Source organism: Dama dama, chromosome 33 (assembly GCF_033118175.1).
Source record: "Dama dama isolate Ldn47 chromosome 33, ASM3311817v1, whole genome shotgun sequence".
Lineage (NCBI taxonomy): Eukaryota > Metazoa > Chordata > Mammalia > Artiodactyla > Cervidae > Dama > Dama dama.
Genome location: NC_083713.1, coordinates 7944777 through 7969897, shown reverse-complemented (window position 1 = coordinate 7969897; position 25121 = coordinate 7944777). Strand labels below are relative to the sequence as shown.

General features: G+C 37.4%; 1 protein-coding gene across 5 annotated transcripts in view; it reads right to left on the bottom strand.

Moving 5' to 3' along the window:
* Positions 1 to 25121, bottom strand: part of IWS1 (interacts with SUPT6H, CTD assembly factor 1) — a 48985-nt gene that overhangs the window by 20339 nt on the left and 3525 nt on the right. For 4 of the 5 annotated variants that reach the window (XM_061135429.1, XM_061135431.1, XM_061135426.1 and 1 more), the window contains exons 3-5: positions 6998 to 8147; positions 5791 to 5980; positions 5184 to 5241 (exon numbers count right to left, since the gene is read on the bottom strand). In XM_061135429.1, the coding sequence (XP_060991412.1) occupies positions 5184 to 5241; positions 5791 to 5980; positions 6998 to 8147 (1398 nt within the window). The remainder of the gene's footprint in view (positions 1 to 5183; positions 5242 to 5790; positions 5981 to 6997; positions 8148 to 25121) is intronic. The other variant, XM_061135430.1, reaches the window with a different exon arrangement.

The window sequence follows — 25121 nt, the reverse complement described above, 5'->3', positions numbered from 1 at the left end:
CTAGCCATTAGTGTTACTGGTTTTCTTGTCTCCTTCCAGAAACACTTATGCTTACAGAAGCACTTCTACTTACTACATTCTTTTATTATACACACTGAGTACAGAATACTGTTGTGCACATTTCACATCTAACAGAAGAATCTGGAGTCAAACTGATATTGGTATAAACTATCTTTAAGTTTTTAAGGCTTTAGATGATTTCATCAAACCACTGCAGACATAATTTAAATATTTCCCTATTAACACCTAGGTATGTGCACTTGAAATCTTGAGAAATATCTGCAAACTGTCTGCAAATTGATTATACCATTAACTCTCCTTCCAGCAAAGCACAACTGAACCTGTTTCCTCACCTTCTCATGACTACAGCAGGTTATCAAGCATTGACATTAGCAATCTCTGCACTAAAAAAAACAAGACATCTCTGTAGTTTTCTCTGCATCCACTTATTATGAGTAAGGCTGGGCATTTTTCAGGTTTCAAAGCTATCTGTTATTATTTCTTTGTGAACTCTTTTGTGGCCATCTTCCCACTGGATCTTTGTCTTACTGGTATAAAAAATCTCTTTAAAAATTAGGGAAATCAGCACTTGTTATGTGACAGGAGCAGCACAATCCTCACACCTGTACAGTTTTGCAAATACAGTTTGATTTTGTTTATGATAATGTTTTCCAGGCACAATTTTTTAACTTAAATGGCCAGTCTTTTCTTCACAGCTTGTAACTTTCATATTATATTTAGAAAGGCCTTTCCAATGCTTTCCCTAGTATGCTGTTTTTCTCACTGAACTGAACCTATAATCCAACTGACGTCCATTCTCCACACTAGAAAAATATATCTTGTCCTTGTAAATGTGGCTTAATGTTGAGTATAAGCCCCATGAGGGCAATGTCCAAACAATCTCTGGCATACAGGGTAATATTCATTGAGTGAATTCTTTTCTGTTTTTCTTTGGATCTGCTATTTTTCTACCATCTTGAACTATACTCTAAATTCATCTACTTTCATTCTCTCTAGCTTTAGTAATGAAAGTACTGACTTCTTTTTCAACATAAGAATTGTTTAACAAGTAAGTTTTAATTTTCTCTGGATGACAAGGGTGTTTTATTTGCTAATTTTGTTTCTGACTTTTAATTTCATTGCATTCAGAAAATGCTGGCTATGGTTTCTATGTTCGGCAAAAGTTTAAATTTTATTTGGAAATGCAAAGAACCAAGAAAAGTCAAGGCAACCTTTGAGAAAAACAAACTTGAAGGGCATAAAAAACCATATATCAAGAGTTATGCATTAACAGTACAAGGACAGACCAATGGAACAGAAAAGATAATTCAGAAAAAGACTAGAAGATATATATACACACTTGATTTACGACAAAGATGTCACTACAGAGCAGTGGAAGAGAATAATCTGGGTCAACTGGGGTGGGGGGGCGGCACAGAAATCTTGACTATCTCATACATATTGAACTTGTTTGTTTTTTAGTCACTGAGTCCTGTCTGACCCTTGCAACTCCATGGACTGCAGTCCACCAGGCACCTCCGTCCATGGGATTTTCCAGGCAAAAACACTGGAGTGGGTTGCCAGTTCCTTCTCCAGGGGATCTTCCTGAACCAGGGATCTAACTTGTGTCTCCTGCATCTACAGGCAGATTCTTTACCACAGAACCACCAAGAAAGCCCACATACTGCACATAAAAACTCATTCTAGATAGACTATAAAAATTAAATGAAAAGATAAGCAAGATTCTGAAGAATTACTCACAAGAATGTTTTTATAACCCCGGGAATAGGCAAAATTTTCCTATAATTCGAAAAACTTTCAACATAAAGCAAAAGATTGGTAAAGCGATTTACACTAAAAAACTTTTGCTCATTAAAGACTCCATTAAGAAAGTGAAAAGGCAAGCCACTGAATAGAAGATATTTTTATAATATCCAAAGGGTTTCTATATCTGGATTATATAAAAAGAGAAACTTCTCAGACTTCCCTGGTGGTAGAGAAGGTAAGAATCCACCTGCCAATGCAGGGGACATGGGTTCAGTCCCTGGTCTGGGAAGATTCCACATGCCACAGAGCAGCTAAGCCCATGCACCATAACTGCTGAGCCTGAATGCTGCAATGACTGAAGCCTATGTGCCTAGAGCCTGTGCTCCCCAACAAGAGAAGCCACTGCGCTGAGAAGCCCACAAACCACAACTAGAGTAGCCCCTGTTCTCTGCAACGAGAGAAAGCCCCCATACAGTAACGGAGGTCCAGGACAAAAAAATTTTAAATTAAAAAAAAAGAGACTCTCTTCTATCTTTGGTGGTATTTTTTGGTCTGATGGTTCTACTCTTTACATTTCACTTACAGAATTGTGCAGTTGTCAATTTTTGCTTTGCATACATTATATGTATTTAAAGCCATGTTACTAAGTATATGGCTAGGTACAATTTTAAAACCTTTTTCCAATATAAAGTGACCCTCTTTATCTCAAACAATGGGTTTTGCCTTAGATTATACCTCTTTGATATTTATATAGTTACATCAGCTTTCTTGTGGTTAGTGTTCAGACAGTATCCTTTTCCATTCTTTTATTTTCATTGTTTCTTTATATTTTGTTTTGGATAAATTTTGAAATAAGTATATATATGCTCCTTTTAAAAATCTAGTCTTTTAAAATTTGTTCTTTAACTGGAGCACTTAATACATTTCAGTGTGATATTATCAAAGATCATCTCTGCTATCTTACCATGTACTACTTTCTAACTGTCCCCGTTTCATATTTCCTTTATTTTTCTTTTTTGCCTTCTTTTGGATTGACTAGCTTTTATTATTTCATTTTTCCTTTCTATTAGGTTGAAAGTTACACATTCCAATAGTATTTTTAGAGATTAAAATGTACATCCTGACTTACCCAAGACTACTAATGTATTTTTACATACCTTTGCAAAGACCTGTGAACATTTCAATTTCATGTAAATGCCCAATTTGTTACTGCTATCATGTTTTAATTTTAAACACATTTTTTAAACCATACCAAACGTGACTTTGGCTTGCATGATCACTACCCATTTAGACTGAGCCACATGCTTTTGTTCCTTTTTTTCCTTCCTGCATCCCTGACTTTCTGCCTGAGATATTCTTTCTGCGTTTACTATTTCTTTCAGTTGGCATTTTGATAAGATGAAGTAAGGAGGGACTCTTCATTTTTGTAGAATACAAAAGAATCCTTAAGTTTTAGTTACTGGATCGTATTACTTCCACTGACAAGTCAGGTATTAAAATAACTTGTGCCTCTCTGAGGGCTTCCCTGGTGGCTCAGACAGTAGAGAATCTGCCTTGCAATGCAGGAGACCTGGATTGGGAAGATCCCCTGGAGAAGGGCATGGCAACCCACTCGTCTCTGAATGTACTTGTTTATTGCCCTTTGGCTGCTTTCAAGACTTTCCTGCAATTTTATTGTGATGTATTTAGGGGCAGATTGGTTTGTATTTATCCTACTTGTAATCTGCAGAACTTCTAGACTCTATGATTTATGAATTGTTTCTTTAAATACTGCTTCTGATACACATACATTTTTCCTTTCTCCTCCGAGGATTCCAATTCACCCGGTTAAACCTTCTCATTATGCTTTTTACATTTTCTACACTAATATCTCAGTATTTCATTCTACATAGTTCCTTCTAACTTACCTTCCAATTCACTCATTTTCTTGTCAAATATGTCTACTCATTTGTTAAACTCATCCACCAAGTTTTAAATTTCAGTTATTGTATTTTCACAGTTTCAGAGTTGTTTTTTTTTTTTAATTAATTAATTTAACCACACTGGGTCCCAGTGTGGTTCATGGGATCCTTGCTGCATCATGCAGGATCTCTCCTTTCAGCCCACTGACTCTCCAGTAGTGGTGTATGGCGTCCAGAGTGTGCGGGCTCAGTAGTTGCGGCACACAGGCTTTAGCTGCTCTGCGGCATATGGGATCCCAGTTCTCTGAAAAGGGATTGAACCCTCATCCCCTGCACTGTAAGGTGAACGCTTAACCAGTGGACCGCCAGGAAGGTCCCCAGAATTTCTACTTGATTCTTTTCCAAATATTTTTTAAAAACACACACACAACTATTTGCTCTAAGAAACTTTTTAATTTTTTATCTTGCTGAACATAGGTACTATCAAAAATTTCTATATCTAGAGCCCTTAGGTCTATTTCTACTGTCTGTTGCTACTATTGTTTGCTTTTAAATTGTTATGTGTATATTATGTATTTGAAAAACTACAGAAATAATCTGAGGTCTATGATTATGTTAACTTTGTCCTGAAAGGTGTTTTTTTTTTTTTTTTTTTAACGTTTTGGCATGAGGGATCTTAGTTCCCTGACCAGGGATAAAATCCAAGTCTCGTGTGGTGGAAACACAGTCTTAATCACTGGACTGCCAGGGAAGCCCCTGTTCTGAAAGGATTTCTTCTGTTTGAATATATCAGGTTCCTGAGAGCCAGCCAATGGGCTATCACTGTAATCAAACTTCTGAGACTGAGGTTCTCCATGTGCTAGATGACTCAAATGTAGCCTAAAATCTGAGCAAAGGCTATTTTAACTTCCAGTTCACCCCTAATCTTAGGAATCTCAATGCAGACCATGGGGTTTTCAGGGTCACCTAACCTCAGCAGGCCCTGACCTCAAAGTTTTGTCTCTTGAGCCTTGAGGCAACTGAAAATAAACTTACCCTTTCAGCCTAACTAGATGAATAACCCAGAGAAAGCAATTCTAAATGCTGAGCTTACCTCTTTAAGGTTTCTACCTTTTGCTGGATTTTACCTATTTTTATGATGATGAGCAACTTTTTGAAACATTTTTTCTAGCTTTTGTAGTTGTCCTTAGCAGAAAGACAAATTACATTGCCTGCCATTGCTATAATTAGAAGTTCCATAAATACTGTGAATCTCTATCTTTAGCATTATAAAGTGCCTTTCATTGTACTTTAATGTGTTCCTTCCTGCCCTTAATACAATTTTGCCTGTTATATTCCTTTTATGTCTTTGTAGACCCTTTCATTTCACTTTCTGAATACCTTTTTTCTACATTATTCTGCTGGATACATCATAGTTGCTTGTTCTTACTTACTGGAATCTCTTAATAGAGACCCACTGCCATAAAAACAAAAAAAAAAAAACATAAAGAGGAAATATTTCCATCTTATACTTACTGTAAATTCTTCCTCCTCCTCATCACCAGATTCTCCAAATATGTCTGCAATAAGATTTCTAGAAAAGAAATATAAACAATTTTCATTTATTTTCTTCTCATTTGCATAGGAATCAAGAAATCATTTTCTACTAGGGTATAATTTACATATAGTAAAATAAGTAGGTCTCATGTGTCCAATGGGTTTTGACAAAAGCACACATCTATGTAACCATTATCTTAATAGAACAACTCCATCTCCCAGAAAGTTCCTTCGTGACCCTTTGTAGTGAGTCCAATATATAAATATCCCAGAGGCAACCACCACTCTACCTACCATCAGATTAGTTTTGCCTGTTCTTGCACTTCACATAAGTGGAATTAGATAACATATCCCCTATATGTCTTTCACTTTTAAGACAGTATTTCTGAGACTCAACCATGCTGTAGCATGCAGCAGTAGCTGAGGAATTAAAATCCTACATCTCCCACAGCCATGCAATTAGGCAGGGTATACTGTATTACGCTTCAACACAGAATTTTAATGTAAGTTTAAAAAACTTGAAAGACAAACTCCTCACTACCACCTTATATGAACCCTGGGAAGTTTAGGTTACACTGTCACTTACTCTTCGTCATTCCCTGACTCACTGTCACTCCCAAACAGGTCCTTCTCTTCATTTTTCTTATCAGACAGCTCTTTCCCCGCTTCTTCGTCACTGTCAGATGCTATCATCTTCTCTCTTTTGCCCGATTTGTCCGATATAACATCACTGTCAGAGTCATCTGCATCAGAGACAACACGACTCTTCTTTGCTGCTGTTGAAAGAGAAAACCATCATTAATCTTATTCGCCATGGTCACTGTGTTACTAAGTACAACAGTTGCTCTAAAATGGCAGTATGTGGCAAAAATCAAAGGTCTTATAACACACAGTTTAGAATTAAAAAAAACTTAAAGATTCACTCAAGAGTCATCTTACAATTACAAAGATGTTAGGAAAAAGAGGCAAAGAGATGAAGTTTTTCATCAAAATAAAGTGGGCATCAATAACTACCTTTCCTTTGGGGGAACAAAGAAAATAAGACTAGAATCTCTTCCATGCTGCCTAGTATTAGCAGAACTCTTAAGGCTTGGATATTCTTTTGTGGAATCCCCGTTCCTCAATTATCCATCACTGCTCAATCTGGAATTTCAAACTGCGCATATGTTGCTCTTTTCCCTTCTTCTTTAATAACTGTCAGGTTATAAGGGAATGTCTTTTCCAAAGAAGATATTTCATAAAAGAGTAATCAAGTAGTAAAGATTGGAATACTCCGTGGAGACACTGAGTCTCTAAATAAGAGTACCTCACAAACTTCCCAGCATTCAATGACGTTTAACAAATGAAGACAGGTACCCGTGGGAGCTCAGTCACTGTATGGATGGGATGTAGGGCATTAGCTGTCAAAGAGACCCACGGCTAACTCTGGATACAGTTGAGTTTTCATGTAAACATATTTCCTTGAACATTACCCTTTCTAGTAAAAAACAAACAAAAAATTTTCATGTAAATCTTTCATATTGCCATTGTCATGCAGTCTATCTTATCAACTTGAAGCAGTCAGAACTTAACAAATACTGCTAAAACAATTCAAAGCAAATTTAATATTAAGACTTGCCAATGAGGGAATTTCCTGGTGTCCAGTGGTTAAGATGCTGCACTTTCATTGCCAAGGGCCTGAGTTCAATCCCTAGTCAGGGACCTAAGATCCTATAAGCCAGAACTATGCTTCATAGTTATAAGTTTAGACAATAAGTAAAACTACTGATAAACAGCCTAAAATAATTCCTTACATGCTTTCTCTTCATCATCACTATCAGAAAGCACAGCTGCTTTTCGCTTTGCTACTTTCTCCTCCTCCCCTTCTTTTTCTTCATCCTCATCACTGTCAATTTTGGCCCTTTTAGGTTCTTCCTCCTCACTGTCGGAACTGTTGAAGCGCTTCCTGTCTACATGGGCATCTGCAGGAAGGGAGTCATTCTGCACTTCTGTATCCTCTCCCTTATTCTCCCCATCACTGTCCTCATCAGACTCTGGTTTCTGTTTGTGTCTGGAGGCATCCTCAGTTTCTGAATCACTGGCAGGTCCCTTCTGAGGCTCCTCACTCTCAGAGTCACTGATTCGGGGTTTGGGAAGCTCCTCATTTTCAGAATCACTGGCCTGGTTCCTTGGGGGGTCCTCACTCTCCGAATCACTTATTCGGGGTTTGGGAAGCTCCTCATTTTCCGAGTCACTGGCTTGGTGCCGTGGGGGATCCTCACTTTCCGAATCGCTTATTCGGGGTTTGGGAAGCTCTTCATTTTCCGAGTCGCTGGCTTGCTGTCTTGGCGGGTCCTCACTTTCTGAGTCACTGATTCGGGGTTTGGGAAGCTCCTCGTTTTCAGAGTCACTGGCCTGAGTCCTCTGAGGTTCCTCACTTTCTGAGTCACTGATCCGAGGCTTGGGAAGCTCCTCACTTTCAGAATCACTAATTCGAGGTTTAGGGAGCTCTTCATTTTCAGAGTCACTGGCTTGGTGCCTCGGAGGTTCCTCACTCTCTGAGTCACTGACTTGAGGTTTGGGAGCACCTTCTGTTTCCGAGTCAGTGACAGGACTTTTGGGGAGCTCTTCAACTTCTGAATCACTGGCAGGAGGCTTCCTAACATCTTCATTTTCTGAGTCACTTGCATGCCCATTATGCAGTTCCTCATTTTCAGAGTCACTCACAGGTAATTTCCTGGTCTCCTCACTTTCGGAGTCACTCCCATGGTGATTGACATCTTCATTTTCAGAATCACTGGCAGGAGGCTCTGCATGCTCTTCAGATTCAGAGTCACTGTCCTTTTGTCTCTGGAGTTCCTCACTTTCAGAGTCACTGGCATTAAGATTTGAGGGGTCATCATTGTCAGAGTCTGTCACCTGATGTCTTTTGTTGAGGCTATCTTCTCGATCACTAGGTTCATTCTGAAAAATCAAGGGAGAAAAAATTAGAAAAGTAAAAAAAAAAAGTTTGGTAGTAAAAATGTTCAATTTTTCAGCTATTTTTTTAAAAATGTAGGAGTATGCCTGCTTAAATTGTAGAACTCTTATACTATACCTATATAGAAACATCCCACTTTAAAAGAAGCCCACTGATCTGTGAAATGGCTAACACGGTTTAGATATCAAAATGAGGAAAGACAATCTGACTTCATGAAATCTGTAATGCATACCTACTCTACAGCACAGTTATATTTTGAAAAGCTAGATTAAAAAACAGCAACAAAAAACAAACCTTAACTTTCTCATATAATTCTAGCTCCTAAATAAATTCTTTAAATAAATACAGGCAAACATACACCCAAGTTCTTTTTTAAAAAGAAACATTCTTTGGTTTTATAAGGTTAAAGCTATTTTAAAGAAAAGAATTATAAAACTTTGCTTAAAGGGCCCAACTATACATAGAGCACATTCTCCCAAGTCAATCTGAATAAATGGGAAGCGAGTAGCTCACAGAGCCAAATATCAAGTCTTAGGTTCTCTCCTGATGGTTCACTCCTCAGAACAGGGTTTTTCATGATAAGAAAACTGAGGTTTAGAGCAGTCTTGGTCATACATCCAAGTTACCCTGGCACAAAAATTTTAAGTTTTAGGGAAAACACTAACTAACCTAACAATACTAACATAACATCACGTGAAGTAATCTGAAAACCCTAGGGTACAAAGGTGATACAAGTATATTATGGCTGTGCTTTTTTAAATGCAGATAAAAATATATAAAACTAAACATATCAAAATACCAACAACTAGAATGTGGGGAATTTTTTCCCTTCTAGTATCTGAATTCTCACTAATATGGTAATTAATATTCTGGCTTAAAAAGTAAAGTTCTTCTGTGTTTGAGTTTTCCTCCTTAAAAATGTTGAGCCAGTATTTCTCTTTATAATATATGACGAACATTACCTGGACTTACTTTAGCACAGATCAACTCTCAAGCAGCAAAGAAACAAAGCATAAGCCCACCATATCATGTGATGAAATAATTAAGTAGCAAGACAATTCAGTGACAAGATAAAAGGCTTATAAAATAAGCTTATAATATAAAAATTTGAGGGCTTCTCTCCCTCTGTATTTCACTGCCATCTTGACAGTAGAGTTCCAAAGATATAGTAACTGCTATAAATATATTCATTCAAATATAACACTATTCAAGAAATTTTTTAAAATCATAAACTTTTCAAATTTCCCAAAGCTATTTTCCTTTTATTATCATGGGTCACTCACAGCATAGCACTGTATTCCTTGTCAGTCATACACCCTGTTACCCCAATAAAACTGGCATTTATCTATTAAATTAGGACAGGAGAAAAATAACAGAATTTTTTCATACCGTACAAGATATAGCACTCCATATATTGCTAGAAGCTTACTTTTGGCTGTACTTCATAATTTAATTTTTTATATTTTAAAAGAATATAGATGAAAAAATTAACTATCTAGAGTGTGACGCCTAAGAAGGCAGGTGTTTTTTGGCCTGCTGTCTTCACTGAGAAAGCACACTCTGTGCTTCAGAGCACAGAAGGGTGTCTGGTATACCCAAAATCATAGTAAGAATTCGTTGAATGAATAATAAGAATTAAATGTTAATAATTTCAAGTGAGGAATAATTACTCAACAAGTATTTGCTTCAAGTCTACTATGTACAAGATGCTAAGAATCAAGGCTGAACCTGTCTCAGTGCCTGACTTTAAGGAAATATTATCTAGTGAGCTGGCCAAATATATCATAACAATAGTATAATATACACTATTACAAAGGTGATATTCTGAAAGCTAGGAAGTGATTTATATGAAACTAAGCCATAAAAGGTGTGCAGACAACAGGTATTTAATTAATCTGTGATGACAGAGTTAAGAAGTTAACTACATTATTGAGGGTGGAAGGCAAAACATACAGGTACCAGCAGAGGTAACTAAAGCAGGAGGCAAAAGGGAAAATTGTTAACTGCCTTTTGGAATGCTTTCCATAACATACTTAAGACGTAACTCTAACAACATGATCTTATGACCCAATTTATTTCAGCTGCAAACAACACAAATCATTTCAGGCTAACTCCAGAACAATCTTTCCAGAATCATCGTGGGATGAATGGTTAAAAGCTTTAGAAGGGTAGGAACCAGGGCAGTTCAGAGAGCTCAGAAAGGAAACTCAGCGACCTTTCACTAGAGACTTAACTCTCACCATTGATAAATTCTGGTGCCTTGGACCTCAATTTTAAGTTCCCAGAAGACATGATCTAACAGGTCATGGCAATAGAGGATGTCCTGACTCTGTGGCTCAACGGGTTACAGCCAAAGCAGAGGCGCAGTGCTGGGAGATACTCCCAAAGAAAGAAGAGACGCCATGAACTGAGCAGTCATTCCAAAACGATCTATTACACTTTACCCTGGACCTCCCGACCAAGGACATGACATATAATAACAACTGAGAAACTTATATGAATTCTCATCAAGTTTTGAGGAGATTTATAAGAACCTGAGTATCTACCCATCAGGTGTGGCACAATGGAGGAAAAGCGGGAAATCACTGTGGTAAGAAAGTACTGACTGACAGACTCAAGTTAGACAATGTACTTCGCTGAATACATTATAAGTCTTGGGAAAAGTATATTAGAAATTATATGGTAAAACTTAGAAGTTATCAAAACAATATTAGAAAAACTTTAGACTGGTTTCAGCAATTAGTTTGAATTGTAAAGTTAAAAAAAAAAAACCCAAAAAGTGCTTTTTAAAAGTCATATTTGATATCAACAAATAAACAGTGGGATTCCCAGGTGGCACAGTGGTAAAGAATCCACCTGCCAATGCAGGAGACACAGAGACGCGGCTTCAATCCCTGGGTCTGGAAGATCCCCTGGAACAGGAAATGACAACCTACTACAGTATTCTTGCCTGGAGAATCCCACTGACAGAGCAGCCTAATGGGCTACAGTCCATAGAGTCGCAAAGAGTCAGACATGACTGAGCAACTCAGTGCACACACGTGCCATTTAATACACTATTTCTTAATATAAAAAGAACCTCCAATTTTAACTCTCAGAGAAACTGAGCTCTCTGACAGTCCTTAGATGCTTTAGAGATGTCTGTAACACCTCATATCGTGCTCTTAAAATCATTTACACTGTAGTTATAAACAACTACTGGTTACCCATAATGAATGACCTGGTCGTTCATCTCAGTAAATGGTAACAGATTCCTCAACGACCAGTGCCACAATATGCAGAGGTAATTAACATTCTAAATTAAAAATAATTAATTAAAATGATATAAAGCAAGTATCAATTTGTAAATTTCAAAGATGTATAAGAATGTCAAATAGAAGTCCTTGAAAAGAACCAAAAAAAAAAACTGAGGACAACTGTTTCCTCCTTATTAATTAAAAGAATTAAACTCAAAACAGTTGAACTTGCAAACTAACCCTTCATCACAAATAGGTAAAACATTCAACACCAAGTCACACAGTAAATTCCATGAGGAAGTATTTACAGGAACATTCTCCAAAACATATTTCACTGGATCTCAGTTCAAGAAGATAAATTTTAAATCCTCATCGTGGAGCTTTGACAATACATATCACTGTAAGAGTATAAGGAAGGATCTGAGAAATCCAGTTTTTATTACACAATGCTGTTAATCCAGTGTTACTCCCAAAGGGCTGCAAGGCTTTTGACTCTGTGAAACTCCAGCTTTACAGCAATCACACACATAATAAAATGAAGATATACACCTCAGTGTCTTTTGTCAAAAGCTGGTTGATCTTAGAATCAGTCAAAAACAAAAACACTTCTTCTGGGTACTAGAAAAAGAAAATGTCTACACAAAGTTTAGGAGTTTATAAAGATGGGATTTTCCTGGTGACTCAATGGTAAAGAATCTACCTGCCAATGCAGGAGACACAGGTTTGATCCCTGGTCTGGGAGGATTCCACATGCCTCAGAGCAACTAAGCCTGTGTACAACTACTGAGTCTCTGCTCTAAAGCCTGGGAGCCACACCCCCAGAAGCCGGCACCCCCCGAGCCCGTACTCCACAAGAGAAGTCAGTGTGATAAGAAGCCTGCACACTCCAACTAGAAAGTAGCCCCTGCTGGCCACAACTAGAGAAAAGTCCATGTAGCAACGAAGACCCAGCACAGCCAAAAACAAATAAATAAATAAATAAAAATAAAAAGTTTATAATGATGACGCAAACTCCCACCTACCTCTCCAGACTCCCTTCTGCCCTTTCACCAGCATCAACTCTATGCATTGCACCAGCAGTTCCCAAACTCTTGCATTAAGAATCACCTGGGAAGCTTTGGTGAAAACACAGATTTTTGTGCTTCTCATCTCCAGGTATTTAGACAGTAAATCTGGGGAAGGGGTCAAAGAATCTGCATTTTGACATCTAATCCAAGTGACTCTAACTATACATTAAAATTTTACTGCAGACACATGGAACTATAGACTTCACTACATTACTCCATGTTTTCACCTCACCTTGTCCTTTTCATATCTCAATACAAGGTAAAAATACCCCCTTCCTGAAGCCTCTTTCATCCTTCTCTCTTAGGTAGAATGGATTTTGTGCAATATAATGTGACAGTTCACAATGTGGACTTTAGGGTCTATTAAGATCTAGACCATCTAGGCTCGTGGTCATCTTCTACTGTAAAATTTAGGGAAATTATCTTAATTTCCCAAAGTCCTCAATTTGACAGAGTCGGAAATAGTATTTATAACTTAGAGGTCAGCCTATTCAGAGGACCAAATATATGTAAAGCAATTAGCATGTGCCTGTGAGCACTCACTGTATGTTGCTAATCATCCATAACCAAATATTAATTATTAACTATAAGACATTCACCCTTGAAGACAGAGCTCAAATATATCATCTATGCAGGCTGAGCTGGTCAGTCATTCCTCCTTTCATGTCACCAGAGCATCCTGTGCATCTACCTCACTCAAAGGTGATTTTTTTACATTTATCTTCATAATATGAATGAACAAATGACCTTAAGATAAGAGACCATTTAAGAAAAGTAACCCAAAACCTATCTTTCACCTTCAGTATACAAATAAAACAAACCCCACAAGATAATACTTAACAAAAAAGAACCAAAGCAAAATATGTTTTTCTCATTACTTTGGTAGACTCAAAGATAAAGGCTGAAACCTAACACAAAGAAAGGACATGCAAATGGAATTGAAAGAAGTGCTAACAAATAGGGTAAACAGGGAGAGCAATGTCTAAAAAGAACCTTACACTGGCTTCAATGTACTCCTCATAGGAATGCTTTCCTTATATTAGCACCCCCTTTCTGTGGAAAGACCCAAATGATTGCAGACTGCTATCTCTTCTCAATGCAAAGTAAAGCTGGGGCTAATGGGGCTGTCACCAACTTCAACCAAAGATGGATACTTGTGCCCACTAGCTTCTGCCTACAGTCAGCAAAAAAGGAGAAGCCAGGCACCATTTCCAAACAACCTCTTTCTCAATAGCCCCATACACTATTTTTTCCTGTGAGACACTCTAGAGGGGAACATTACTTTTCTATGTAGATAAAACCTATAAACTGGATTCTAAAATGCACATTACTTTCCATTTATTTTCTGTGGAACAAAAACCAGCTGATCACAATCCACAACTAATTTCATGCTGCTCAAGAGAATATTCAAATAAAACAACAAAAATTAGAACTGGCAACTAGTTATAACTAGGGTGCATTCATGCTCAAATTGCTTTATTTTAAAAATTGTGTTTATAAAGAAGTTAAACTGTCACTGTTTGCAGATGACATGAAGATTCTAAAGACGCTACCAGAAAACTACTAGAACTCATCAGTGAATGTGGTAAATTTGCAGGTTACAAAATTAATACTCAGAAAATCTGTTGCATTTCTATACATAAGAACGAAAGATCAGAAAGAAACCTCAAGTAGTGATTCTATTTACCACTGCATCAAAAAGAATGAAACACCTAGGAGTAAACCTACTTTCCAGCCATAATACTCTCCTGAAACACAAGTCCTTCTCAGTTCTAGGCCTTTGAACCTGTGGTTCTCTCCAGCTAGGATTATCACCATCATCTCTAACTGGCTTCTCCATCTGGTAATGTCAGTCATTCCTCAGAGTCTACTTAGCCCACCCTCCCATCCTCCTACAGTCCTTTTTATGTGCCCTTTATGTGATTTTTAAATATATTTAGTTATTTGATGCATGCTAATAAAAACAGGTAACTATATAAAATGATGGGACAGTTATTCTAGCTATTGTCCTTTGATTTCAAATATTAATGTGCAAACATAGAAAAGTATATTAAAATCGCCTTTAACAGCACAACCCAAAGATCACCATTATTCACATTTTTTACAAGGAATTTCCTCCCAATCTCTTCTCTGTGTGAATTTACTTTAAAATAGTAAATAAGGATCTAGAATCACACTGACTTCTCCCATTTCACAAAATTTTTTTTTGGAAACAACTTTAATGGTTGCACTGCCATTCTTAGAAATGTTCTCTTTATATTTTAATTACTAACTGGTGGGCTACAGTCCACAGGGTCGCAAAGAGTCTGACAGGACTGAGCGACTTCACTTTCACTTTGTTGGATACTTATTGTTTCCTTTCTTATGTTTTCTACACCTCATTTGTCCATTTCAGTGTTCTCAACCTGAAGGTGGTTCTGAGTCTTCCTCTAAGGAGGCATTTGTGAATGCAAAGGCCCTTTGGTTGGCAATGACTGGAGAGCATATGTTACTACCATTTTATTTAATGCTTTGGAACCAAGATACTAAATGTCCTGCAATATAAAGGACTGCCTCTAAATGCCAACAGCTGGCTTACTCAGAATCATCTAATTACTAATTATCTAATTACTAATAACATTACTAATCATCATGTTTAGCACTGGGCAACTCTCCGTGCAGGGGAGGCCACACCCACACACAGGCAGGAGAACCAATGAGATGAAAAAGCCAAAGGGCCCAGTAGAGACTGTGTTAATAGAGTAACAAGTAAAGCATCCTGGCTTCTTCCGGAATGTGAACCGGGAAACATAGCTTCAACCAACTAGTAAAGAGAGATAAAAATGAAGCTAAGTGAAAACTTCTGGTATGAAAATGAAAAGCTCTGCTGACCCACTCTACAGTGAAACCGGTTAGAAGTATTTAAAAACAACCATTCAAGGACTTCCCCGGGGGTCCAGTGGTTAAGACTCAGCACTTCCACTGCAGCAGGTAAGGGTTTGATCCCCGGGCAGGGAACTAATATCCTGTATGCCATGGGGTGTGGCCAAAAAAAGAAAATTTGAGAGGAAATAAAAAGACATACCTTTAAGTATAAATAAAAAAAATAAAAACAACCATTCAAAGCCTCTGGAAATGGTACTAAAGACAAAGAGCAAATAAAGAAGCATCTATCCAAGAAGGTCTACAAAAATTTGGTTAAGAAAGGCAAAAACATCTGGTATTTGAACCAATACTACTCCTTACTTCCACCCTCAGAGATCAGCAAGAAAATGATTCTACTCCAGGCTGCTGCAGTCAAAAATAGGGTACTCTCTTCCTCTAGCTCCCGAGAGTGGGGCTTCTTCCCAGGAGAAGCATGATGCCAGTGCTTCTCATTTTGCCTCCAGCTACCTGTTGCTGTAGGTAAGTTCCCAGCAAGTGCAGCTGAAACTGGCGGCTCTCAATCACAGTAAGAAGGCTCTACTGGGGGCAGAGCACACTAAGAATACCAGAGCCCTCAACACCTTTGCCCGAATTTGTGCCACAGTGGTTCCATGCCAAGAGAGGCAAGCCAGGAGCACTTCAGGTTGCTATCCAATTCCCACCCCACACTGAGAGTTCAGCTTCTAGAACTGGGATGTCACTCAGAGAGAAACTTGCCATCGCCCTTTCCCTCCCCAAACTCCAGATCCCTGGCTCAGAGATTTTGCTTGGGGAAAAAACAGGCAGTAGGACTTCTCTGGTGGTCCAAGGGTTTAAGAATTGGCCCACCGAATGCAAACTAGTACAGCCACTATGGAGAACAGTGTGGAGATTTCTTAAAAAACTGGAAATAGAACTGCCCTATGACCCAGCAATACCACTTCTGGGCATACACACTGAGGAAACCAGATTTGAAAGAGACACGTGCACCCCAATGTTCATCGCAGCACTGTTTATAATAGCCAGGACATGGAAGCAACCTAGATGCCCATCAACAGACGAATGGATAAGGAAGCTGTGGTACATATACACCATGGAATATTACTCAGCCGTTAAAAAGAATTCATTTGAATCAGTTCTAATAAGATGGATGAAACTGGAGCCCATTATACAGAGTGAAGTAAGCCAGAAAGATAAAGAACATTACAGCATACAAACACATACATATGGAATTTAGAAAGATGGTAATGATAACCCTATATGCAAAACAGAAAACAGACACAGATGTACAGAACAGACTTTTGGACTCTGTGGGAGAAGGCGAGGGTGGGATGTTTCGAGAGAACAGCATGTATATTATCTATAGTGAAACAGATCACCAGCCCAGGTGGGATGCATGAGACAAGTGCTCAGGCCTGGTGCACTGGGAAGACCCAGAGGAATCGGGTGGAGAGGGAGGTGGGAGGGGGGATCGGGATGGGGAATACATGTAACTCCATGGCTGATTCAAGTCAATGTATGACAAAACCCACTGCAATGTTGTGAAGTAATTAGCCTCCAACTAATAAAAATACATGGAAAAAAAAACAAAAAACAAACCTAATATAAAAAAATCCTTCCAATTATTTAGCAGTCTGATTGATTGTAAAATTGTCAATTTAAGAAATGAATAAAAAAAAAAAAAAAAAAAAAGGAATTGGCCCACCAATGCTGGGGACACAGGTTTGATTCCTGGTCTGGGAAGATTCCACATGCTGTGGGACAACTAAGCCCGGACACAACTACTGAGCCTGTGTGCCTAGAGCCCATGCTCTGCAACGAGATGGAAGCCACCACAATGAGAAGTCCATGCACTGCAACTAGAGAGTAGCCACCACTTGCCCCAACTAGAGAAAGCCTACATGCAGAGACGAAGACCCAGCACAGCCAAATAAATACATAAATAATAAAAAGCAGGTAGTAAACCAGATAGCTTCTAATTTTTCCCCAAAGAAACCAACTGCATCTGTAGCCAAGCTTGGGGAAGTTCAGGCTAAGGCACTTCCACTGGAAGTTGTGGTGAAATGCACTTAGGAGGAGAGTCAAAATATAAACTGCAGGCCAGCTAGTTTGCAGGAGATAAGCAGATAATAATATAGCTGGGAGGAGCCAGACTAACTTGTTGAGCAATTTGTGCCATAGGGCAATGCTGAAAAAAACAGGGCCATTACTGGAGTTTTAATAGCTGATGATGGTCACAGAAAAAGGGAAAAAAGAGCCCTATTAATACTACTATCATCCCAGGTGACAAGTCAGCATGTCCCAAAGTGCACATCTGAGGATGCAACATCAGAGATTTAAAGCTGTGGGTGAGGAAAAATAATCCAGCCAGTCATTAAACAATTCAAAACATCCAGTTTCCAACAATAAATGAAAAGGCATGCAAAGAAACTGGAAAGTTGACCCATAACCAGGAAAAAACAGACAACAGAAACTGCCTGTGACAGCAACCAGATACCGGATTTATCAAAAAAGACTTCAAAGTGGCCATCTGTAAACATGCTTAAAGAAATAAAGGCATGATGACAATATCATATCAAGTACACAATATATACAGAAACAGAAATTTGATCACTTAAAATAACAACACAATAAGATTAACAACTGACTCCTCAATGGAGACAATGGAGGCCAGAAAGCAGTGGGATAACATATTCAAAGAGCTCAAAGAAAAACTGAGTATCTTTCAAAAACAAGTTAACACCAAAAAAAAAAAAAAAAGAAAACTTTTCCAGATGACCAAAAGAGGAAAGAATCTGTCTAGCAGACCTACCGTACAACTGCTAAATGAAGTTCTTCAGGCTGAAAGCAAGTGACCTCAGTGAATCCACATGAAAAAAATAATAACCACCAGTAAAGGTAACTGTGTGATTATAAAATCTGTATTTTTTCCTTTCTTGATGTAACTGATTGAAACAACAGTGCATAAATATGTATATATTGTATTGCTGAACCTGCATTATATAAGAATATAATGTGCATTTTCCAATGACAGAGTAAAGAAGGTGAATGGGAACAAAGTTGTATTACATTAAGGAAAAACTTTAGCATGTACTTGAAGTTATCAGCTTAGAAGAGACTGGTATAAGATATTTTCCATAAGCCTCACGGTAAGCCACAAAGCAAAAAGGTGTACGTAATCTTAGCATACTACTACAGAAAATCATCAAACCACAAAGGAAGAGAGCAGGAGAAAGAAAAAAGGAATGACAAAACAGTAAGAGAACAATGAACAAAACTGCAATAATAAGCCCCTAACTATCAACATTTACTTTAAAGATAAATGGACTCAGTTCTCCAACCAAAAGACAGAGTGGCTGAACGGATGGGAAAAACAAACTGAGCTACGTGCTGTCTACACGAGACACTTAAGGTTTTAGGACACATGCAGGCTGAGGAAAAAAAGAGATGGAAAAAGATATTCCATGCAAATGGAAACCAAGTGAAAGCAAATGTAGCTATATTAGCTATATTTATAGTAAGAGAAAATAGACTTTTAGCAAAAACTGTAATAAGATACAAAGGAAATCAGTATATAATGATAAAAGAGTTACTTCAACAAGAGAATTTAACATTTGTAAATATTTATGCACCCAACATCACAGCACCTAAATATTAATAGACCTGAATGAAAAAATAAGATATCAATGCAATAATTGTAGGGAACTTCAACCTCTCACTTTCAATAATGGACAGATCAGACAGAAAATCAATAAGGAAGTACTGGGCTTAAACCACACGTTAGACCAAATGCACTGAAGAGACATTTATAGAACATTTCACTCAACACAAGCAGCATACACATTTTTCTCAAGTGTACATAGAACAAACTCCAGTATAGATCAGATGTTAGGCCACAAAATAAGTCCTAATAAATTCAAGAAGACTGAAATCATACTAAACATCTTTTCAGACCACAATGGTATGAAAGTAGCAATCAATTATGAGAAGAAAATAGAAAATTTCACAAATATGTGGAGATCAAACATCATGTTACTGAACAACCAGTGAGCCAAAGTAGAAATCAAAAAATATCTTTGAGACAAATGAAAATGGAAATACAATATGCCAAAACTTATGGAAAACAGTAGAGTAGTTCTAAGAAAGAAGGTTACAACAATATATGCCTACATTAAGCAAAAAGAAATAGCTTAAACAACAACTTTACACCTCAAGGAACTGGAAAAAAAGAATAAACTAAGCCCAAAGTTATTAGAAGAAAAGAAGTAAGAAAGATTAGAGCAAAGATAAATGAAATACAGACTAAAAAGACAACAGAAGGATCAATAAAATTAAGACTTGTTTTTTAAAAAGATAAATAGGCAAACTTTTAGCCAGACTTACCAAGGTGGGGGGAAAAAAGAGGATGGAAAGAAGTTAAACTATAAAGGAGAGAAAAGGTGTCAACACTACAGTTGACACCACACAAATGCAAAGAATCATAAAAACTAAAGAACTGTATGCCAAGAAATTGGACAATCTATAAGAAACAAATTCCTAGACACATTCAAACTAAGACTGCATCAAGAAGAAACAGAAAATCTAAACAGATGGATTACCATGAAGAGACTGAGTCAGTAATGAAAAATTTCCCAACATGGTAAAGTTCAGGATCAGATGGCTTCACTGATGAATTCTACCTGACATTTAGAAGAATTAATACCAGTCCTTCTCAAATGGTGCCAAATGAAGAGGAGGGAACATTTCCAAAATCATTTTATGAAACCAGCATTACCCTGATACCAAAACCAGACAAGGACACAAGAAAAGAACATCACAGGCCAATATCGCATGAACATACATGCGAAAATTCTCAAAAAATTATTAGCAAACTAAATTCAGCAAGACATTAAAACAATCATACACTATGATCAAACGGGATTTTTTCCATGGATGTAAGGATGGCTCAAGATCCACAAATTAATGTGACACACAATATTAACAAAATGAAAACTAAAAATCACATGATCATCTCAATGGCTGCAGAAAAAGAAAAAAAAAGCAGACAAAATTTTACATCAATTAATGACAAAAAGTCTCAACAAACTGGGTAAACAGAGAATGTATCTCAACATAATAAGACCATGTGACAAGCCCACAGCCAACATCACACTCAATGGGGCAGAGCTGTAAGTTTTCCCTCTAAGATCAGGAAAAGACAAAAACGCCAGCCCTCACCACTGTTATACAACGCTGTATTGGAAGTCTTAGTAACTGGGCAAGAAAAAGAAATAAAAGGCATCCAAAACAGAAAGAAGCAACAGTGTCATTATTTGCAGATGACATAATATATAAAGAGAACCCTAACGACTCACCAGAAAACTGCTAGAACTAATCAGTGAATTTGGTAAAGTTGCATGGTACAAATCAACATACAAAAAATGTTGCATTTCTTTACATTAAAAATGAACTATAAAACAGAAAAGATTAGCAAAGAAATCCCATTTATAACTGCATCCAAAAGAATGAAAAAATCTAGGAATAAATTCAACCAACAAGGAGAGTACACTGAAAACTATGACACTGATGAAAGAAACTGAGGACACAAATAAAAAGAAAGCTAATCTATGCTCATGGATTGGAAAAATTAATATTGTTAAAACGACCATATTACCCAAAGCAAGCTACAGGGTCAATGCAATCCCTTTCAAAACTGCAATGGCATTTTTAACATAACTAGGAAAAAATAATCCTAAAATAAACCACAAAAGAACCTGAATGGTCAAAACCCTGAGAAAGAACAAAGCTGGAGATATCATATGCCCTGATCTCAAACTATATTATAATGCTACAACAGTCAGAACAGTATGGTACTGGCATAAAAAACAGACACACAGATCGACACAACAGAATAGAGAGCCCAGAAATTAACCAAAGCACCTATGGTCAAGTAATCTACAACAAAGGGGTCAAGAACATACAGTGAGAAAGAACAGTCTCTTCAATGAATGGTGTTGAGAAAACTGAACAGCTACATGCAAAAGAATCAAACTGGATTACTTTCACACAATATACAGTAATATTCTAAAAATGGATTAAAAACTTAAAATGTAAAACCTAAATCCACAAAACTCCTAGAAGAAAACATATGTAGTGCACTCCTGATGCCAGTCTTAGCAATATTTTTTTGGACACATCTCCTCAGGGAAGGGAAACAAAGACAAAAATAAACAAATGGAACTATATCAAACTAAAAAGCTTTTGCACAGCAAAAGAAACTATCAACAAAACAAGAAGACTGCCTACTTAACGGGACAAAATATTTGCAAAAAACATATCTGTTAAGGGATTAATTTCCAAAATACACAAAGAATTCACACAACTCAACATTAAGAAAACAAATAACCCAACAACAAAATGTACAGAGGATCTAAATAGCTATTTATCCAAAGAAGATATACAGATGACCAACAGACACATGAAAAGACCACTCATCATCAGAGAAATGCACATCAAAACCACAGTATCAGTAGTATCACCTCACACCTGTCAGAACGTCTCTTATCAAAAAGACAAGAAATAACAAGTGTTGGCAAAGATGTGGAGGAAAGGGAACACCTCTGCACTGTTGGTAGGAATGTCAACTGGTGCACCAACCATGAAAAAAACAGGGGAAACAATTTAAATTCCCTTAACTGACAAAAGGATAAACAAAATGTGGTTTATCCAAAGAATGGACTACTACTGATCACAAGACGGAAAGAAATACTAAAACATGCTACAGCTTGGATAAACATTGAAAGTACTAAGTGAAAGAAGCCGGTCATAAAAGACCACATGTTATATAATTCTATTCATATGAAATGTCCAAAATAAGGAGGGGCTGGGGGGTGGGAGCACAAGCTGGAATCAAGATTGCTGGGGGAAATACCAATAACCTCAGATGACACCACCCTATGGCAGAAAGTGAGAAGAACTAAAGAGCCTCTTGATGAAAGTAAAAGAGGAGAGTGAAAAAGTTGGCTTAAAGCTCAACATTCAGAAAACTAACATCATGACATCCAGTCCCATCACTTTATGGCAAATAGGTGGAGAAAGTGGAAACAGTGGCTGACTTTATTTTCTTGGGCTCCAAAATCACTGCAGATGGTGACTGCAGCCATGAAATAAAAAGACAGTTACTCCTTGGAAGAAAAGTTATGACCAACCTAGACAGCATATTAAAAAGCAGAGGCATTACTTTGCCAACAAAGGTCCATCTAGTCAAGGCTTTGGTTTTTCCAGTGGTCATGTATGGATGTGAGAGTTGGACTATAAAGAAAGCTGAGCGCCGAAGAATTGATGCTTTTGAACTGTGGTGTTGGAGAAGACTCTTGAAAGTCCCTTGGACTGCAAGGAGATCCAACCAGTTCATCCTAAAGGAAACCAGTCCTGAACGTTCATTGGAAGGACTGATGTTGAAGCTGAAACTCCAATACTTTGGCCACCTGATGCAAAGAACTGACTCGTTGGAAAAGACCCTGATGTTGGGAAAGATTGAAGGCAGCGGAGAAGGGGACGACAAGAGAATGAGATGGTTGGATGGCATCACCGACTCAATGGACATGAGTTTGAGTAAACTCCGGGAGTCAGTGATGGACAGGGAGGCCTGGTGTGCTGCAGTCCATGGGGTCACAGAGTCGGACATGACTGAGCAACTGAACTGACTGACTAACTGGAAGGTGGGAGTGGTAAAGAGGTAACAGCTAAAGAGGTAAAGAGGTAACAGCTTTTGATGTGATTAAAATATTCTAAAAAGGACTATGTTGATGGTTGTACTGCTGTGAATATACTAAAGATCACTGGATTGCACACTTTAAATGGGTGAATTGTATGGCATGTAAGTTTATCTCAATAAAGCTGTGTAGAAAAAAAGGTGTTCTTTTTAAAGGTCAAATTTGACATATAAAAAAAAAATCCATAATGAACAAAGTATCAAAACTTAAACACTGGGATATGTATTACTTATTTTTTCTTTGCTTCAGGCTCCAATATGGACCATTAAAGCACTGTTACTAATCCTGACTTTAAGATTTTGCTATTTTTTTCATCATACTGATTGTATCACCTTTAAGTTTTAAAATATTATCTTGATCTTTTTCAACACTTTCCTTAGAGATCTAAAGAAACACATGCAGAGTGAGTACTACAGGTAAAATGAACTAAAAAACAAACAAAACCTTGCCTGTAAAACTTCAAAACCAAATGGGAAAAATATTATTTGGAAAATCAAGTTGTGAGTACCATCTTGCACCAGGCAAAATAATGCCCCACAAAAGATGACCACAGAACAAGTAAATATGCAAAAGCAAAGTACAGATGTAATTAAGGATAGGGAGATTATCCTGGATTACCTGAGTAGGCCCAATATATTATTAATTATAAAGATCCTTATGCAGGGGAGGGAGGAAAGTCAGAGAAACAGACATATGAGGAAGTAAGCAAAGGTCTGAGAGATCTGAAGATGCTACAGTTCTAGCTTTGAAGATGGAAGCAGCCATATGCCAACCAGTGCAAGTGTCCCATAGAGCTGGAGAAGGCAAGGAAGCAGATTCTCCCTCAGAGAAAGAACACAGCTCTAGTGTGTTTTAACCCAGTGAGATCCACTTTGGACTTCTGACCTCTGGAATTTTAAGAAACAAATCTCGGGTTATTTTTAGCCACTAAATTTGAATCTGGTTGTTATGGCAGCACTAGGAAACTAATACACATCTTTCAAATTATGGGGCTATAATCTGCACCTCTCCCTATAATGTAACTATACTTTTTCAAGGGTACAACTGCCACTCAAAACTACTAGTAATTAGGATAACCCTTCTGGAGGGGAAAATCTATGAAAAGCACAAAAGTATGTTCATGGCAGACTTCACTGACAATAGCTAGACAGTCTAAATTTTAACAATTAGGAAACTGTTGAATAAGTAATAGTTTATCCATGTTATGAAATATTAAGCAGCCATTAAAAATTACACTTAGAATCTTTAATGACATGGGGAAATACTTAAGTATTTAAAATCTTAAGTGAAGAGATAAAAATGTTATACAGACATTTCAAGTAACTTAAAACATATACACACATTCTATATAAGAATAAAACTGCAGGAGAAATAATATAAAAAAGTTAATAGTCATTTCTGTGACAGGAGTATGCTGACTTTCTTTTTTAAACTTTCATATAATCTCTAAATTTACAACATGCACATTTATTTAGAATCCATCTCATAAAAACAAGGTAGTTGAAAAAAAGAAAGTCAACACTACATTTATAACACACTTATAACTGAAGCATGAAGCCATGAGTCAATCTCCTCATGCTGTTTTCCAAAATGGGAAATTAAGATGTTACACACTAAATATACTATAACAATGTTTACATTATCAAGTAATTTCTACCTATTATATATTAATTAGAATTTAGTCTAAATGCTTAATAGTATACAAAAAACCAAAATGACACCAAAATAACTAAAAGATAAGCCCTCCCCTCCCACTTCTGATCTCATCTGCCCCATATTTATTCTACTGTAGCCACAATGGCTCCCACCTTAGATCTTTGTTGGGAGTGTTCATTCACTACATAGCCAGGTAGCTATTCCTTCACCTCCTTTCACATCTTGATTCAAATGTCACTTTCTTAATAAGGCCTACATGTACCTCCCTATTTAACACTAAAGCCTGCCCTGCATCCCGGCACCCTTCACTCATTCTTTCTTTCTTCCTTCTCCACAGCAGTTATCATCTTCTAACAAACTAT